The sequence below is a fragment of the Pristiophorus japonicus genome, chromosome 11 (assembly GCF_044704955.1).
Source record: "Pristiophorus japonicus isolate sPriJap1 chromosome 11, sPriJap1.hap1, whole genome shotgun sequence".
In the NCBI taxonomy this organism is placed as follows: domain Eukaryota; kingdom Metazoa; phylum Chordata; class Chondrichthyes; family Pristiophoridae; genus Pristiophorus; species Pristiophorus japonicus.
Genome location: NC_091987.1, coordinates 13,873,286 through 13,892,923, shown reverse-complemented (window position 1 = coordinate 13,892,923; position 19,638 = coordinate 13,873,286). Strand labels below are relative to the sequence as shown.

At 49.8% G+C, this 19,638-nt stretch overlaps 2 protein-coding genes across 8 annotated transcripts in view; both read left to right on the top strand.

Annotated features, from left to right (window-relative positions):
• Positions 1-3,549, top strand: part of LOC139275692 (arsenite methyltransferase) — a 109,722-nt gene extending 106,173 nt beyond the window's left edge. Inside the window, exon 10 of the mRNA XM_070892867.1 lies at positions 3,348-3,549. Coding sequence (XP_070748968.1) covers positions 3,348-3,482 — 135 coding nt within the window. The 3' untranslated portion in view covers positions 3,483-3,549. The remainder of the gene's footprint in view (positions 1-3,347) is intronic.
• Positions 3,550-11,483: 7,934 nt separating this feature from the next.
• The window catches only part of usp25 (ubiquitin specific peptidase 25), a 211,708-nt gene continuing 203,553 nt past the window's right edge, over positions 11,484-19,638 (top strand). For all 7 annotated transcript variants that reach the window (XM_070893240.1, XM_070893239.1, XM_070893235.1 and 4 more), the window contains exon 1: positions 11,484-11,562. In XM_070893240.1, coding sequence (XP_070749341.1) covers positions 11,521-11,562 — 42 coding nt within the window. In that variant the 5' untranslated portion in view covers positions 11,484-11,520. The remainder of the gene's footprint in view (positions 11,563-19,638) is intronic.

Genomic DNA, 19,638 nt, shown 5'->3' with positions numbered 1-19,638 from the left:
GTTTAGACAGGTTAGATGCAGAAAGAATGTTCCCAATGTTGGGGAAGTCCAGAACCAGGGGTCACAGTCTGAGGATAAGGGGTAAGCCATTTAGGACCGAGATAAGGAGAAACTTCTTCACCCAGAGAGTGGTGAACCTGTGGAATTCTCTACCACAGAAAGTAGTTGAGGCCAATTCACTAAATATATTCAAAAGGGAGTTAGATGAAGTCCTTACTACTCGGGGGATCAAGGGTTATGGCGAGAAAGCAGGAAGGGGGTACTGAAGTTTCATGTTCAGCCATGAACTCATTGAATGGCGGTGCAGGCTAGAAGGGCTGAATGGCCTGCTCCTGCACCTATTTTCTATGTTTCTATGTTTCTATGAGAGTCTGCGTGCAGTCTTTGCGACCCACGGCTTGCCAGACATCCTGGTTAGCGAAAATGGCCCATGTTTCACTAGCTATGAATTCCGGGAGTTCATGTCGGGTAATGGTATCAAACATGTCAGGACAGCACCGTTCAAGCCGGCTTCCAATGGCCAGGCAGAACGTGCGGTTCAAATCATAAAACAGGGCATTCTCCGGATTCAAGGACCCTCCCTTCAGTACCGCCTATTGCGCCTCCTGCTGGCCTATAGGTCCCGCCCACATTTGCTCACGGGAGTCCCGCCCGCGGAACTACTCATGAAATGCACACTTAAAACGCAGCTGTCCCTCATTAACCCCGACCTGTCAGACATTGTTGAGGGCAAGCGCCAGTCCCAAATCGAATGCCATGATCACAATTCAGTGGGGAGATGCATAGAAATTGATGACCCTGTATTTGTTCTCAATCATGCTTTGGGACCCAAGTGGCTTGGGGGTACTGTAATTGGCAAAGAGGGGAATAGGGTCATAGTGGTCAGACTTAACAATGGGCAGACATGCCGCAAACATCTGGACCAAGTAAAAAAAAGGTTCAGCATGGACACTGAGGAACCTGAGGAAGATCATGAGATGCTGCCCACACCACCGCCAGTGAACGAGCAACAAGAACATTCACCAGCATGAACAGTCCCTGCGGCCATCCCGGACAGGCCGGAATCACCACAGGTGACAGACACGCATGCCAAGGCTCAACAACCAGAGCCCTAACTGCGGCGCTCCACGAGAGAGCGTCGACCGCCTGAAAGACTCAATCTTTGAACCCAAAGACGTTGGGGGGAGGTGATGTCATGTTTGTAACCTTCACATAACTGTCACCTTTATGTAACAACACTGTACACTGTATACACCTGAGTAGTGCACACCTTGACCACAGGGGGTGAACTTGTGGGAGACACTCCTCACCTGGTCATCCAGGTATATAAAGGGAGGTCCCACACAGGGTCAGACTTCTTGGTCCTGGGAATAAAGGTTCAGGTCACGTAGTGACCTTGTCTGCAGTACATGCCTCGTGTGATTATATAGTAAGGTGTAAGGACACTACAGCTCCCTAAGCAATTGCTCTATGCGGAGCTCCTTCACGGCAGACGAGCCAAAGGTGGGCAGCGGAAACGTTACAAGGACACCCTCAAAGTCTCCCTGGTAAAGTGCGACATCACCACTGACACCTGGGAGTCCCTGGCCAAAGACCGCCCGAGGTGAAGAAAGTGCATCCGGGAGGGCGTTGAGCTCTTCGAATCTCAACGCCGCGAGCGTGAAGAGGTCAGGCGCAGGCAGCGGAAACAGCGCGCGGCAAATCAGTCCCACCCACCCCTTCCCCCGACAAATGTCTGTCCCACCTGTGACAGAGTCTGTGGCTCTCGTATCGAACTGTTCAACCACCAAAGGACTCACTTTAGGAGTGGAAGCAAGTCTTCCTCGCTTCCGAGGGACTGCCGATGATGATGATTGGGCGGGAGTTTAGGGGCGGCGCTATAGCGTTGCGCCCCGATCTCCTTCGCCCGGAGATTGTGACGTCATCGCGGCGCGCGGCGCCCCATTAGTGCCCCGGCCCCAAAATTGACCTTCGCCCCCTGCAGCTGCAACGGGCAAAAACACCGGCAGCTGCAAAAGGCACGGATTGAGCGGCCGGCCGCTACCAGGGCCATGATTAAAGGTGAGGTGTGCAAGTCAATCATTAAAACCAAACTTACCTTCGTTTTCCGCTCCTGCACCCGGTTTCTTCGCGGGGTTTCATGCCGCGATCGCTCAGCCCGGCACTCTGCCGATCGCGCGGCACCCCCTGCTCCCCGGTGCTCCAGGTGGGTCCCTTTACCTTGTGCAGAGTCAGCAGCATGGGCCCGTCCCTTTCAGTGAGGGATGGGCCCTTCGGACACGGCAACGCTGCATGGCCCCAGTGTGCCCCAGGGAGGAAGGGCAGCGCTTGATTTAGCCCCACTTCCTGTCGGGGCTGGTAACCCGAATTTCTGGAGAGCGGCAAGACTTCAGCGCCTCCCGACTGTTACTACCCCCCCCCCCCCCAAACGGGGCGATAATGAACTTTTCCCGTAAGCCTCCTATCCACGTGCAATTCAGCATTACACTGGAACAGAATGGTCAGCCTCGCCCAGTGAGGCTGCAAGGGTGGTTGGTGAGTGATGTCCATCTCGGCATTTAGCGCCTCAATCCCCTTTTCAGGCGATAAAACTGAATTTCGCGCTTGGTGGCGGCAATTGCCAACTGACGGTAAAATTTCCACCCAGACGGTGACACCGCCGGGACCGAATTTCGACACCTTAATACTTACCCTATGGAGCAGAGAATTGAGTCTTGAATTGTTGAAAAATGTATTGAAAAGAGCTAGTTTTTTTAATTGGGGAAAACCTTTACTCAAAGACTGAAGGTTAACTGTCCTTGAGTATATTGATGTCAAGGAGCTTGTCTTCCTTTGCCAGTCGTTCACGGTTTTGCCTTTCTCACCAGAATGATTTCCTCCATTTCTAAGGGATAGAAACTCCACTCATTTGCGCTCCCCGTCAGCACGCACAGGGGCACTAACGGAGCGCACGTGAGTGTGTGACTGCATGCGGTGCTGTGAATAACTCCCGCCGGAGATTCAACACCACCTCCAGTGCCCCAGTGCAGCCTTTGGCCGCCTGAGGAAAAGAGTGTTCGAAGTCCAGGCCCTCAAATCTACCACCAAGCTCATGGTCTACAGGGCTGTAGTGATACCCGCCCTCCAAGGCATATTGTTGGAGCAGGAGCTTTAAGCCGCAACTATAGTGCTGATCTGGAAGTGTTTGATGATGGCAATGAATGATGAAAAAATAGTGCAGTATTTGATCCAACAATATTGACATCCCTCACAAGCCGAGTCTGTGTAGCCTGCCCTCATTATAACCAGGGTTTTGTTTTTCTACAGTCTCTAACTCTAACAAACTCTTCCTCTCTTCCTCTTTCCAGTACTGTCACCTGAATCCCTTCCTGTTGGCTGATAAACTGGGATCATCCATTCAGAAATGCTCCAAAACTCAGAAAGACGATCTTTGTGCAAGTCAGACTGAAGGGACGAGCAAAAATGGAGAGGCCAAACGCTAAATATGTACCCCATGTCTTAAAGGGGCCAGGCTATTCCTGCAACCTGATTCACCGAGTCTGAATTAAAAAAATGTCTGAATAAAAAAAAAAATTGCCAGCGTTTTATTCCCATCCGTTTTTAGACTCATATTCCCCGCCCTTCATGGCAAGGCATTGGTTGGCTCAGAGGATGGATAGGCGAACTGGTTTTATTTATTCCCATGTTCTCTCCACCTTTCCTTAAGGTTATTGCTTTTGCCAGGCTCAGTCTACTCAACCGCCATATATCGTTGTCCTATATCAGCATGGGGATCAGATTAGAGACAGAGAACCAATGTGTCCAGTCGAACATTGTGGGAAGTGACCACATCAGTGTAACTCTGGCTTGTCCGCTGGGTGATTGACAGGTGCACATCTATCTCACGTGCTTAACTTAATTTGTAGCTGCAGGGACTCTGGGTCATACGGTGTATCTTAGCTTAGGCCTTATAGGAACAGGAGGAGGCCATTCAGCCCCTCTTGACTGCCCCGCCATTATATTAGATCAAGGCTGACCCGCAGCAGAATTCCATTTGATTCCATATCCCTGAACACCCTTACTGAACAAAAACCTATGGGGCCGGTTTTCAGCACCTCACCGCCCACTGCCGCCGACACTGCTCCTCAAGATCTGCCCAGTGCCACTTTCGGGGGAGAGAGCAGCCGGATACCGCCCGCTGACGTCAGCGGACGGCCGAGTGACGCAACTGAGCTCCCGCCCGCCGAGCTCCCAGATTCCTGCGGGCGGGACTCGGCGGCAGAACGGGGGCGGGCCGCTGGCTGGGGGCTGGTCTGTCCCCGACGGTGATTCTGAAGAACCTGAAAAAAAGGTAAGTGAACATTTTAATACTTTTTTTTTCCAACAGCGACGTACCTGCACGGGGTCCCCTGAAGGTTTTTTATTTTTTGCTGCTGTTTTTCTTTTCCAGGTCCTCGACCCTCCGTGGGCCCGACTCCATCCTCGGCAAGCGCCTCTGCTGCCGAGAATGAGACCTCCCGCCCGCTGCCGCCCAGATTGGCGGCATACGTCGTCCATTTGCCGCCCGCCGACCTTCGAGGGACCTCAGCGATGAATATCCCGCCCAAAGTACCATCCGGTACCTCGGCGGCCATTGGCAGCACTTTGGGTGGAAAATCGGCCTCATATCAGTTTTGACATTTTTAATTGACCCGCCCCCAGCCTCACAGCTTTTTGGGGGAGAGAGTTCCAGATTTTCACCCTCCTTTGTGTGAAGAAGTGCTTCCTGACATCACCCCTGAACGGCCTGGCTCTAATTTTAAGATGCTGCCCCCTTCTGGACTTTCCCACCAGAGGAAATAGTTTCTCTCTATCTACCCTATCAAGTCCTTTAATTATCTTAACCACCTCGATTAGATCAGCCCTTAATCTTCGATACTCGAGGGAACATGAGCCTAATCTGTGCAATCTGTCCTCATAAACCGATAGGGCAACATATACAAGGGTCCCATCGTCACCACCACCACCACAACAAGTTGTATTTAGGATGACTTACCCTTGGAGACTGAAGGACATTGGTGTCGATTCAGAGTTTCTGCCCAGCGGGCCGGCTATCCGTTTAACACCCCGCCCGATTATCTTTTCCCTTGGCCTTGGTGTGAGGTGGGCGGGGGCGTCTGTAACACCGGAGCCCGATCCACAGTCACCCCTTTCCCACCCCGACTGGACCCGTTAGAATTTCATTCGTTGACTGGACAATACAGACGGTGAAATTGCAGGCGGACTGCTGCATGTGGCAGAGAGGCACACAATGTCACTCACTCAGTCCGAGCACAGCAGTGGGAACATGGACATGCGAGTGTTTCCATGCACATCCATGACTTCAATCAGAATATTATCTCAACGTAAAAATGGAAATTAAGAGCAGAGTACAGAGATTAGAAAGTTTTATTTAAATAAATTGCAAACAGCTACTTTATTTGGAAAATACTCAAGCCCAATAGCGCCTTGTTCCTGAATATATTGACTTCAAGCTGCTTGCCTTCCTTTCCAAATTCCTTTATGGTTTTACCTTTTCCTCCGCGGTGATTCCCTCCATCTGTACACCCCAGCGTGTATTTATATTCAACGAAAATTAACTTGTATAAATTCAGAAAAAATATTTTACTTAGTTTTAAACCTATTGAATATGGGCAGTTTTGATCATTTTTATAGATGTTAAATGGAATATTGATTCTCGACACTGATTGTTTAGAATGTCAGCCTCGCACTGTCAACTCTGAGTCAGAAGGCTTTGAGTTTCAAGCCACACTTCGAGGGACTTGAGCCCATTATCCAGGCCGACACTCCCAGTGCAGTGCGAGGGATTGCCGCACTGTCACAGATGCCGTCTTTTGGAGAGATGTTAAACCGAGGCCCCGTCTGCTCTCTCGGATGGATGTAAAAGATCCCAGGGCACTATTTTAAAGAGCAGGGGGAGTTCTCCCCGGTGTCCTGGCCAATATTTATCGCTCAATCAACATCACTAAAACAGATTATCAGGTCATTATCACATTGCTGTTTGTGGGAGCTTGCTGTGCGCAAATTGGCTGCTGCGTTTCCTACATTACAACAGTGACTACACTCCAAAATTATTGCATTGGCTGCAAAGGGCTTTGGCATGTCCTGAGATCACGAAAGGCGCTATATAAATGCAAGTCCTTTAATCCTTCTATTCTGGAGAAAATAAGTTAATGAACAACTTAAATAAAGATTTAAATCTAGTTTTATTCATAATTAGGAAATAAGGAAAAATACCATCAAAATAATGCTTTTAAAATGGCAGGAAAGTAGAAAATAAAAAAAATAATTTAACCAATTTAATTTATTGTTTTAATGTACAATTACAGATGATGTTATTGTCGGGATTGAAATCATTGTGCATTTCAGTGCTCTGCCAGATTTCCTGAAATTATAAGAGAGAAATTCGGTTGCGCCTCATTTAGGACGGTAACCCAGGCCTAGCGGTAATTTTAGCGCCTTGAAAAAGTTTGCACCCTCCACCCAGAAATCCGTCAGAATCGGGCGATGAGCTGACGAGGACGCTAAACCAGCCGTTGCACACCAGAGCTGGGGAGGCCATAACGAAAGTTTGGCGGATGTGCGGAACTCGGAGTCAGACCCTGGGAACTGCCGAGTCTTAAAGGCACAGCGCTAGCGAACTAGTAATGCCCCATTAAAGTTTAGAAATATGTTTCTCTCAAGCTCCACTGGTATGTCTGTCTGCCACCGTGCTGTGTGTAAACATTGCACTGACTGGGACCTTCGATGGAAGCGCTTCCTCATGCCTTTAAATACCCACCAGTTAACGATGCCGCAAACCTGTACCGACTGTTTTTCCAGACATTGTTCTTGGCGGCTGCTAAATGAAGTGGCGGCAACCAATTTTCTGACCGGGGTGCAAGCGTGGGCATTGCACCAGGAATACGTCATGATCAGAGTAATCATTAGCGAACAGGCGCTACTGGTTTGCGTCCCCGGGGAGTCTCTAATGAATTTTCAGTCGGGGAGCTTAACGCTGCGCTCCTGAGTGGTAACCTCTTACGCTCCCATTAACGCCCCCTCTGGCCGCTAACTGAGTCGCGAGACAACCGAAAATCCAACCCTATATCTCTCAATGAAATTAAGATTGGTTTTAAAAGTTTGATTGCTTGAACGACATACTATTAACAAAGATAACAACGTGTACGGTGGCATAGTGGTTATGTGACTGAACTAGCAATTCACAGGCCTGGATTAATGATCCAAAGACATGAGTTCAAATCCCACCACGGCAGCTGGGGAATTTAAATTCAATTACTTAAATAAATCTAGAATTAAAAAACTAGTATCAGAAATAAGTCTAGGATTAAAAAGGCAGTATCAGTTATGGTAACTAAGAAACTACTGGATTGTTGTAAAATCCCATCTGATTTACCTTTGGGGCAGGAAATCTACCGCCCTTATCCGGTCTGGCCGATATGTGACTCCAGACCCACAGCAATGTGGTTGACGCTTAACTACCCTCTGAAATGGCCTAGCAGTTTTACCAAACCGCTACAAAAAAGCAAACACGGACTGCAGTGGTTCAAGAAGGCGGCTCACCACCACCTTCTCAAGGGGCAATTAGGGATGGGCAATAAATGCTGGCCTTGCCAGCGATGCCCATATCCCATAAATGAAGAAAAAAAAGTTGCAATTATTTTGGGCTAAACTTTCACCTTCATTTTTGGCGTGTTCTCGGCAGTTTTTTTCAGCGGTACAGCTGTTTTTGGGAGAGAAACCGCCCGGCGAAAGTTCCTCCTTACTTTTTAAATAGAACCACCCCCATTTCGAAACGACCGCTGGGAGCAAACCACCGACATACACTGCTGAGAGAATCGCCAGGGCGTAAGTTTGGCCTCAACGGAAGCCCGTCCAGATCGCCGAGGGAACCGCCTGGTGGAAGCTGCTTAAACAAGGCGGTAGGCGAGTAGTCTGCAAAGAAAGGTAAGTTAAAGGTTCTTTATTTATTTTTTAATTGTAAAATGGTGATTAGCTTTAAAACTGTCTTGGGAATGATTTTAACTTTTTTTAATTAAATTTTTTTTTAAGTTTCCGCCCCTCCCTAGGCTCAACCACAGCCTCGAACTAAATTTCTTTAAAAATTTTACTTAGTTTTACTTAGTTTCCCCTATAACCGCCGAGAAACTGTCGAGAATACTGGTGCAAGATCCATTTCCTCGCCGGGCGATTATTTTTAACTTAATAATTGAAATTTTCGCCAGCATTACTTGCAAAATGTTAGCGATTTTTCTGGGCGGGCAATTGGGTGCTGAGGGGCTCTTAGGAAAGTCTAGCCCCGAGTGCTTTTATTGCTAAAATATCCGCTTACAACAATAAAACCAGTTGATCTTGCCTTTAAGCGAGAGCTGGACCCGTTTCTGGCCGCAGCGGGGATCATCTCTCACAGAAGGGAGGTACTGCGGAGAATTCAGGGCCAGAGTGATCTCCTTGACTAGTTTCCATCGCCGAGATGGCTCGGAGAAGAATTTCCCAGATTCCCCCCCCCCCCCCACCCACATTGGCCTGGGTTTATATTACCTCTCGCAGGAGATCATATCGGGTGGAGTGGCTCATGTATCATCATCATCATAGGCAGTCCCTCGGAATCGAAGAAGACTCTAAAAGTGAGCTCTCAGGTGACTGAACAGTTCAATACAGGAATTACAGTCTCTGTCACAGATGGGACAGTGGTTGAGGGAAAGGGTGGGCAGGGAGCCTGGTTTGCCGCACGCTCCTTCCGCTGCCTGCGCTTGTTTTCTGCACGCTCTCGGCGACGAGACTCGAGGTGCTCAGCGCCCTCCCGGATGCTCTTCCTCCACTTAGGGCGGACTTTGGCCAGGGACTCCCTGGTGTCGGTAGGGATGTTGCATTTTATCAGGGAGGTTTTGAGGATGCCCTTGAAATGTTTCCTCTGCCCACCTGGGGCTCGCTTGCCGTGTAGGAGTTCCGAGTAGAGTGCTTGCTTTGGGAGTCTTGTGTCAGGCATGCGAACAATGTGGCTGAACTGCAAGTCAAAGTCAATACCTTCACTGAGGCGTACGAAAGCATAGGCTTTACACTAAACATCTGTAAGACAAAGATCCTCCACCAGCCTGACCCTGCCACACAGCGCTGCCCCCCAGTCATCAAGGAGCATGTATATATTGGGAGTGGCCGAGTGGACCTGTCTGTCATTGTTCGTATGCTCGTATTGTTTGAGCTGATTCAGATCCGCTGCTTTATGACTATAGGGGTGTCATCAGGAAAGTGATGGGGAAAATGTTGCAGGAAGAAAGCGTGACACTTAAAGGGAGTGCGCATACTTAGAATATATTACATACAGGTGGAAGGAAGATAGGAGGGACAGACTGGAAGTACCCTGCTCAAAGTTTAGCAAAGCAGATGCCAGTGAAAAGCAAGTCTTCAGCACTTGTAGCATAAAACTCCAGAAACAAAACTAGAACAACTACAGCAACTTGCATTTATACAACACCTTAAACTTAGACAGCTGAAGGCAGAGCCGCCAATGGGGCAAGGATGTCGGGGCTGGACAAGATGCCAGATTTAGGGGAAGACAGAGTTGCCGCAGGGTTGGAGCTGATGGAGGAGGTTAAAGAGTCAGGGCGGGGCGAGGCCATGTCGGGATTTTGAAGCGTTGCCGGACCGGGAGTCAATGCAGGTCAGCGAGCACAGGGATGGTGGACGGAGAGGACACGGCAAGTTATGACAACAAGCGCTCAGAGTTTTGTAGAAGCTGAAGTTTATGGAGGGTGGAAGAAGGGAGGCCGGCCAGAAGACCACTGCAATAGTCAAGTGTAGAGGTAACGAATGAGGGTGTGAGCAGCGGATGGGCTGAGGCAGCGACAGAGACGGGGTACGGCGGTGGAAGTAGGCGGTCTCGGTGATGGAGAAGATGTGGGTTGTCAGAAACTCAGCTCAGGGTCAAATAGGACGCCAAGATTGGAAACGGTCCGGTTCAGCTTCAGACAGTGGCCAGGGAGGGTGGTGGACTCGGGGTGTTGTGGAGGGGACCGAGCGGTTCCGGAGAGGTGGAAGCAGGTGGACAATATTACAGAATTTGCAGTGGGGTTTAACTGCGATTCGGCTTGCAAAGGGCGGGGTTGTGAGTGAGGGAGATCTGGGGCAGCAGTTTGCCTTTTATTAATTATTTTTAATGTATTGTGTGGGTGTGTTTTGGGAAATTAGACAGTATCCCTTGTTGCAGTGCCCTCCCCCTCCCCCTCCCTGCAACCCCTCCCCATCCTGAAGCCCCACCCCCTCACTGCAGGACCTCTCCCCCCACAGCTTCCCAGCCCCTCCCCCATCCACAGCCCATCCCTCTCCCCCTTCCCCAACAGTCTGCAGAAGCCCCTCCCCATCCCTCCAGCCCCTCACCCCCACAGACTTTCCCTCCCAGAAGCCCCTCCCCTGCCCTCAGCCCCTCCCCATAGCTCCTCCCCCATCGCTCTCCCACAGCTCACCTCCACAGCCCCTCCCCAAACCCCTCCCCTCTGAGCAGCCCCTCCCTCGACCCCAGCCCGTCCCCATAGCTCCTCCCCCTTTCCACGGCTCCTCCCCTTGCCATACAGCCCCTCCTTTCCCCTCCCTCCCTCCCGCAGAGCCCGAAGCTTCTCCCACAGCTCCTCCCTTCGCTCCCCAGCCCCTCACCCTCCCTCCCCTTAGAGCCCCATCCTCTCCCTCCTCCCCAGAGCCCCATCCTCCCCCTCCCCCCCCAGAGCCCCATCCTCCCCCTCCCCCCCAGAGCCCCATCCTCCCCCTCCCCCCCAGAGCCCCATCCTCCCCCATCCCCTTGCCCTCACTCCAGCCTCTCCCCCTCTCCCAGCCCCTCACCCTACCCCTGCCTCTCCCCTCTCCCTTCCCCTACACACCCTGCAAAAGCCCCTCCCCATCCCTCCAGCATCCCCCACAGACCTCCACCAGTAGCCCCGCCCTCTTCCAGCCCCTCCTCCTTCCCAGTACCTCCACTTCCTCCTTCCTTCTCTAGCCCCTCCTCCTCCCCAGCTCCTCCCCCTCCCCTAGTAGCCACTCTCCTCCCCTCCCCCTCAGCTCCTCCCCCTCCCACAGACCCTCCCCTCCCCCCAGCCTCTCCACCTCCCCCAGCTCTGCCCCCCAGCACCTCTCACTCCCCTCCCCCAGCACCTCCTAGCCCCCCCCTCACAGCCCTTCCCATCCCCAGTAGCCACAGCCCCTCCCCTCCCCCTCTCTCCCACCTCAGCCTCTCCCCCTCCCCCACAGCCCCTCCCACACAGCCCATCCCCTGCCCAAGCCCCTCCGCCTCCAGCCCCTCCCCTAGCTCCTCCCCCTCCTCCAGCCCCTCCCATAGCTCCTCCCCCTCCTTCAGCCCCTCCCCTAGCTCCTCCCCCTCATCCAGCCCCTCCCCTAGCTCCTCCCCCTCCTCCAGCCCCTCCCCTAGCTCCTCCCCCTCCTCCAGCCCCTCCCCTAGCTCCTCCCCCTCCCCTAGCTCCTCCCCTCCACCACAGTTCCTCTCCCGGACCGGCCATGACGGTGGAACAAAATGTCCTGCAGCAGCACTCGCAGAAGGTAATTGGTGCCGGCCCGCCCCCCCCCTCCCGAGCCGCGCTCTCCTTCCGCCGCCCGGCCTCTCCCTCCCCCGCCCGGCTTGGGGAAATTAAAAACAAAAACCCAGCCCCGGCGCCTCGCTGGCGGTGCCCGGGCTCTAGGCCGGGCTGAGGCGCCGCTTGGTCGGCCCTCCGCAGTACGCGAGCGCCGGGCCTGGGGCCCAGCACCGTGGGCAGTGCGGTGCGGGCCGGGCCGGGCAGGGCACAGGCTCTGGGCACCAGGGGAGAGACAGGGATATAGTGTGTGTGTTTACAGCTGGTTGAGGGTGAGATTGTGGGCTGTGTGTGGTGATGCTCTGGTGCTGCCTGTGGGGCTGCAGCACAATGTTTACTGTCACTGTCCAACATGTCCCCCTCCCTTCAAACCCAGCACTGTGCCCAACCCCACAGCAAGGGACACGGATAAACTGCATTGCTTTGTATTGTACTATATTGTATCTCTCAATTCTCCCCTCCCTGCCCATCCCTGATTTTAATTGCCCCTACCATGGGTCCCAAGCGCTGGAATTTCTTCCCTGAACCTCTCCGCCTCCCTTTCCCCCTTTAACACGCACCAACCTCATTGACCAAGCTTTTGGTCACCTGCCCGAATATCTCCTTGTGTGGCTCAATGTCAAATTCTCTCTGTTGACCCTCCTGCGAAGCTCCAACTTTCCCTGTGATTTTTTTTTTTGCGGGCCGCGGGGTTTTTTCCACTGAAAAGCTGGCTGCGTGGGACCCCTCGAGCGTTGCGTGACCGCGTAGCCTACAGGGAACATCGCTTGGGACATTTTACTACGTTAAAGACGATGTGTTAATGCAAACTGTTGCATTGAATTCCATTTGATTCTTATAAAGCACTGCAATGCAAAGTCCTGAATTGTGTTGTGTAATTTTCATATGATGTCTATTTTATGTTGTATCACACACTATTGAGATATTTCCTTATCGAGAGTTGCAATATTGGAGGTGCCGTCTTTTAGACGAGATGTTAAACCGAGACCTGATCTACCCCCTCGAATGGAAGTAAAACATCCCATGGCACTGTTTCAAAGAAGAGCAGGGGAGCTAGCCCCGGTGTCCTAGCCAATATTGATTCTCCAACCAGCATCACTTTAAAAAAAAAAAGATTATCTGGCTATTATCACATTGCTGTTTGTGGGAGCTTGCTGTGCACAAATAAGCTGCCGCATTTCCGATTACAACTGTGACTACACTTAAAAAGTACTTGATTGGCTGTAAAGCGCTTTGAGACAACTTGAGGTTGTGAAAAGCGTGGATAGTTGCAAGTCTTTCTGTTTTTATTTACATAATGCACATGAATTATTTCTTTATTGGGTATTGTTGATGACTTGTGAATTGGTGTATATTTTGTCTATGATCTTGTATACTTTGCGTGTACTGTTATATCACGCAACATCTTTTCTCATTGAGCTTTGGAAAATATTGAGTTCTAATGTTGGCCTAGATTTGAAGGGTGACAGAGATGTGCCTTTTAGGATGCTTTTATATCTTGCTTGTGATACTGTTTTGAAACTGACATTGTAAGTGGTATTTTTAAATCTCCCTTTCCCATTTCATTTGATGGAGGGATGTTGATCTTATTCCCAGGCTTTGAGTGAAACCCACCAGTTTGCAGGCAGTTGGTCTCAGTCAGTCATTCTGTTTTGACAGAATTCACGGGTTTATTTTAGGATTCTTGGATCGTTTCTCTACAGAGAGATTTGGGGGACTTGAGTGTGCCGCTGAATGTGCTTGAAATTTTGCTATTGTCTGTCTTAAAGGTGGATGTTATATTTTGTGCTCCATTGTCTGTTATCTCCACGGTCTCTTAATTTGTCAGACTGCTTGTCTGACATCCAGTACTGGATGAGCAGAAATGTTTCCAATTAAATATTGGGAAGACCGAAGCCATTGTCTTTGGTCTCCGCCACAAACTGCGTTCCCGAGCCACTGACTTCATCCCTCTCCCCAACTTCTGTGTGAGGTTGAACCAGACTGTTTGTAACCTTTGGTGTTATATTTGACCCTGAATTATTGTTCCGGTCACATATCTGCAGCATAACCAAGACCGTCTATTTCCACCTCCGTAACATCGCCCGTCTCCGACCCTGCCTCAGCTCATCCGCTGCTGAAACCCTCATCCATACCTTTGTTTCCTCTAGACTTGACTATTCCAGTGCACTCCTTGCTGGTCTCCCACATTCTACCCTACGTAAACTTGGGCTCATCCAAAATTCGGCAACTATCATCTCTGCTCGCTGACCTACATTGGCTCGATTTCAAAATTCTCATCCTCGTTTACAAATCCCTCCATAGCCTCACCCCTCCCTATCTCTGTCATCTCCTTCAGGATCACAACCCCTTGAGATCTCTGCTCCTAATTCTACCCTCTTGAGTATCCCTGATTTATAATCGCTCAACCATCAGCAGCCTGGGCCTTAAGCTCTGGAACTCCCTCCCTAAACCTCTCTGTCTCTCTACCCCTCGTTCCTCCTTTAAGATGCTCCTTAAAACCTACCTCTTTGACCAAGCTTTTGGTCATCTGCCATAATTTCTTCTTGTGTGGCTCAATGTTAAATTTATTTGTTTTGACTTCTAACACTCCTGAGAAACGCCTTGGGATGTTTTACTATGTTAAAGGCGCTATATAAATACAAGTTGTTATCTCAACCAAGAGACATATAAAGGAAGCCAGAGTTGGAGGACTCTCGGGCATGGGCTGGGGCACAGAAGGCCATGTTGTGATTTGTACATGAGGACAAGGATATTGAATTTGGTACATTGGGAGTGAAATTCGGCACCAATGCTTCACATACAGGGTGGTAAAAACCTGGAACTCTCTTTTACAAAAGACTGTGGATGCTGGGATTCAAGTGTGCTTTCAAGACTGAGATCAGTAGATTTTTGTTAGGGACGGGTATCGGAATATGGTACAAAGGCAGCGGTTGAGGTACATTTTAGCAACAATCTAATTGAATATCGGATCAGGCTCAAAGGGGCGAATGGCCTACTCCTGTTCCTATGGGAGGCAAAGAGTGAGCTGAATAAGAGCGACAGAGTTTTGGACAAGTTGGAATTAGTTTACAGTTAAGCTCGGGAGGTTATTGAGGAAGACAGTCAAGAGGTTGGTCTGGAGGTAATCAATGGGCGGTAGATATTGGGCAGGGGCTTAGGTCAGCGTTGTGGTGGAGGTGGAAGTAAGAGGTCTCGGTCTTGCGGGGTTTGAAGCTCAACTCTGGGTTGAACAGGATACCAAGGCTGGGCACCAGCAGGGACTGGGATTGAGTTGGGGGAAAGATGGTGCACATGGAGATTATCACCTGATTTAATGTCCTCACATCTATTCCAGCAGGGGTCACTGGATAGAGATTATTTCCCGTGTTCTGAGATTATTTCCAGTGTTTCATCTATCATTTTGAGTGCGAATGCACAGATTAGAGAGTGCTCGGTTCCTGTGCTGAGTTAGCTGTATGGTACCAGCAGAGGTAAGTTGACGCATGCTCCCTGGGTTAAGGAATGGTCTAACCATTCATGGTTTCTGCTCCTGATTGGTGAGGTGACCAAGGGCAGTCTGTGTCTGTGGATCAGATCCAGTTATGTGTACTTGTATACTCTTAAACCTTGCAGATTGTGAAGAGCATAATACAAATCACTCACACAAGTCCAACTGTGATTTGCAGTACATTAGTAAGAGTATGTTGCAATTATTTAGGAGTGGCTGTCGGGGTATGTGGAGTACATGCTAGGTGGGGCCCACCACAGCAGTATTCTAAAGACTGGGGTGGTGCTCTTGGCAATATAACAGTGTTTGTATGACACATGATGTCTGTGATTACGTGACCCGTCAGATCATCAATACCCAAACATCTGAAACTGAAACTGAAACATTACACATTATGAATGTATCCCAAGTGCTTGTTGAGCTGAAATTGCTCTGGAATTAGCAAGCACAAGGCTACGATATAGCTAGGGCTGATATCAAGATTTATTGTTCATGTGCAAGAAATCACTTTCAGTATCATTGGTCCTTGTATTGTTTACAGTTTTAAATAGTTTCCTTGAAGGACAATGACTCTCGCTAGGGTTAAGTTTTAGATATCGCAAGCACCTGACCCAACATGTGCTGTTGCCATTTGATGAGCATCGACAGGCTCTTCCACCAAAAAGGCATCGCAGTTGAGCCTGATCCTGGTTTTCAGCTGATGTGAAAAGACAAAAGAAAGACTTGCATGACCACCGGGCGTCCCAAAACGCTTTACAGCCAATGAAGTAGTGTAGTCACTGTTGTCATGTAAGAAGCGCGCTGGCAGCCCCGACCTGCGAGAGACTTATCAGCGGCAGGTTGGGGCCATAAAAGGAGTGGCGAGCGGCAGCAAGGTACAACGCGAGCTGGTGCAGGAGGGCGATGGCAGCGAAGAGGGACGTCACCAAGGTCCAGGTCGGTGATTGGAGCGTGGGCCGGTACAGCAGGAGCGGCGAGGTCGGGGCGAAGGAGCGGCGAGAGACTGTAGAGGGGTGCGATCGGGGCTCAGGAGAGGTGAGAGTTCGGGGCCCAGAAGCAGCGAGGGCCCAGGGGCAGCACGGGGCCAGCCCACACTGTGCGATATGTGTGCGCACTAGGTCCGTGCAGCAGAGCAGGTCTCCAGTCGTCTTGGTTAACCCTTGCCACTGGACCAAGACCTTGCTCTGCCAAGCCCATGTGGTGGCTGGTGTGCAACGGCCACCCCACGTTAAAAAAATCTACGCACAGGCATCTTCCACCCTTCAGGATGTAGTTCAGGACCTGGAATATTAGGTCCTTCATTGAAACACCTGTGAGCTCATCCTTTTTTGGTGTGGAAGCAAATCATCTTCGTTTTGAGGGACTGCCTTGATGATGTAGGAAACGCGGCAGCCAATTTGTGCACAGCAAGCTCCAACAAACAGCAATGTGCCGATGACCAGATAATCTGTTTTAGTGATATTGATTGAGGGAAAAATATTCGCCAAGACACCGGGGATAATTAATTCCCCTTCTCTTCGAAAGGCATGTGTTTACATGCATGCTGTGGTCCAGGGGGATGGGTGTGTGTGTTAATCAGGCCATTAGCTGATCTTTCCCCCTCCCTATCTGAAGGGCACAGCAGCCTATTGTAGTGCACTTAAGTTTCCCTACTGAGATCCGCCGACTCAGCAGGGACCAGCGATCACGTGTGGGACCTCTCTGGTATGGTGGGCTCAGTGTTGTATTGTGCGATGCCTTTAGCCACTCGGTTGAAGAAACTGCTATGTGAACAGAATAGCCGGTAAATTTGGCACTGACGCAACTTTGGTGCAGGTTTTTGTTTATTGCGTTTAAACGTTGCGCTTGTCACTCGGAGATTCGCCCCCTCTGTAAAGGGGCCGCTGACTTGGAATTGTGTAATTGAGGGCATCGAACGCCTCAAGTGACTAATCGCTCAGTCCAGAATGGTTTTACATTGATTCGCAGGCCTGCTGCTGTGCATGAAACCCAATTAGCAGCTGATAAATGTTAAATCAACAGCTACGTTCAACATCTTCTCCAGACCATCAACTATTTCCAGCCAGATGTCACAGATCATACGTAAAGCATAGATAGATTACATAGAATTTACAGCACGTTCGGCCCAACTGGTCTCTGCTGGCGTTTGTGCTTCACAGGGCCTTCTGCCAACTTAAAAAAATATTCCTTCGTGGGATGTGGGCGTCCATCTCTAACTGCCCCTTGAGAAGGTGGCGGTGAGCCGCCTTCTTGAACCGCTGCAGTCCGTGTGGTCAAGGTGCTCCCACAGTGCTGTTAGGGAGGGGGTTCCAGGATTTTGATCCAGCGACGATGAAGGAACAGCCGATATATTTCTAAGTTAGCATGGTGTGTGACTTGGAGTTGATGGTGTTCGCATTCGCCTGCTGGCCTTGTCCTTCTATGGGGTAGTCTTTCCTTCTCATTGTATATATATAGCCAACTCTGCCCCTCATACCTTTGTAGTCTCCTTTATTTAAGCTTAGGACCTGGTTTGAGAACTAACTTTCTCGCCCTCCAACTGAATTTCAAATTCAGCCATGTTATGCTCACTCATTCCTGGAGGATCCTGGACTACGAGATCATTTATTAATCCTGCTTCATTACACAGTACAAGATCTAAGATTTAGTGTTTTAATGATGTTGATTGAGGGATAAATATTGGTGAAGACACCGGGGCTAACCTCCCTGCTCTTCTTCAAAATAGTGCCATGGGATCTTTTACACCCACCTAAGGGGGAAGATCGGGCCTTGGTTTAACGCCTTATCCGAAAGACGGCTCCTTCGACAGTGCAGCACTCCCTCAGCACTGCACTGGAGTGTCAGCATAGATTTTCGTGCTCCAGTCTCCGGAGTGGGATTTGAACCCACAACCTTTTGATTCCAAGGCGAGAATGCTACCCACTGAGCCACGGTTAACACCTGTTCAAGATGAAGAGGACGCTTCAAATGTGCTTAAAGAACTGCCTGTACTAATTAATCTGTATGAGGGGATGAGATTGTTTACCTATATAGATACCTACCGAGCTGCTCCAACAGCATGCTGACCCATACAGAACTGTGCTGAGTGAACTGATTGCAGCTGAAGCAGCAATGGGAACACTGTAGTCATAGGAAGTTACAGTCATGGGAACAGGAGTAGGCCATTCAGCCCCTCGAGCCTGTTGCCCCATTCTGTCAGATCACGGCTGATCGGAACCTTAACTCCATTTACTCACTTTCTCTCGTATCCCTTGATGATTTTATGGAACAAAAATATATAAATCTCAGTCTTGACCCAGCATCCAGAGCCCTTTGGGGGGAGGGAGTTCCTGATTTCCACTGTCCTTTGTGTGTTGAAGTACTTATGATTTCACTTGCTCAATTTTTTTATTCCAGTCTCCTTCAGATAAAGGCCAACATTCCATTGGCCTTTCTGTACCTGTGCAGTAGCTTTGACTAATTTGTGAACATGGGCACCTAAATCCCTTGCTCCTCCACAGCTCCTAAACTCTCGCCATTAAGGGAATATTCCGATTTGTCTTTCTCTGATCCAGAGTGAATAAACTCCCGCTTCCCCCACATTGAACTGCATCTGCCATAGTTTTGCCCACTCACTTAATCTGTGTCCTTTTCTAACTCCCTGCTTCCATCTACACAACTTACTGTACTTCCCAAATTGTAAACTTGGGTATATAACGCTCTCTCTTTCCATCCAAGTCGATATATGTGGTGAAAAGCTGAGGTCCCAGTGCAGATCCTTCTGGAACACCGCTTGAAACCTGCCAATCAGAGAACGTTCCCTTTTTCCCATATCGCCTCCTACCTTTCAACCACTTCCCAACGCGTTTCACAAGGTTACCTCCAATTCCATGTGCTTTAGTTGGTAATGATCCCTTGTGCGGAAGCTTAATCTGGAAGTCCACATAGACACCATCCACAGACGCTAACCACCATGTCAGCGACCACTTCAAAAAAACTCAGCAAGGTTGGTGAACCACGACCTACCCATCACGAATCCATGCTGACTGTCTCCGATCAGCTCCGAATTGTCCAAGTGCTCCGTCATTCCGTCCCTGGTGATAGATTGCAGTCATTTCCCGATAACTGATACTGAAATGACAGGCCTCCAGTGATCTGCATTCTCCCCCGGCCATTCAAAGCACCTTGTATTTCGCATTCAAAATGGTTTGTCTGTGGCTGTTGCATCTGTTCTATTCCTAAGCAGCTTGCTGATGGCATTTATTCCTTTCTGGTCTCGTTACCTGCATCAGGCACTCCGATAGGGTACGAGTTCTGAGCTATTGTTTCACTAGTTTGTAGTTTGTGAATGTGCGTTTGGTAGGAGAGGACTATAATGTGATGGTACATAAGAATTGGGAGTAGGCCATACGGCCCCTCGAACCTGCTCTGCCATTCAATACGATCATGGCTGATCCGATCATGGATTTAGGTCCACTTCCCTGCCCTCTCACCATAATCCCTTAGTCCCTTATCAGTTAAGAAACTATCTCTGTCTTACATCTACTCAGCTTCCACAGCTCTTTGAGGCAGCAA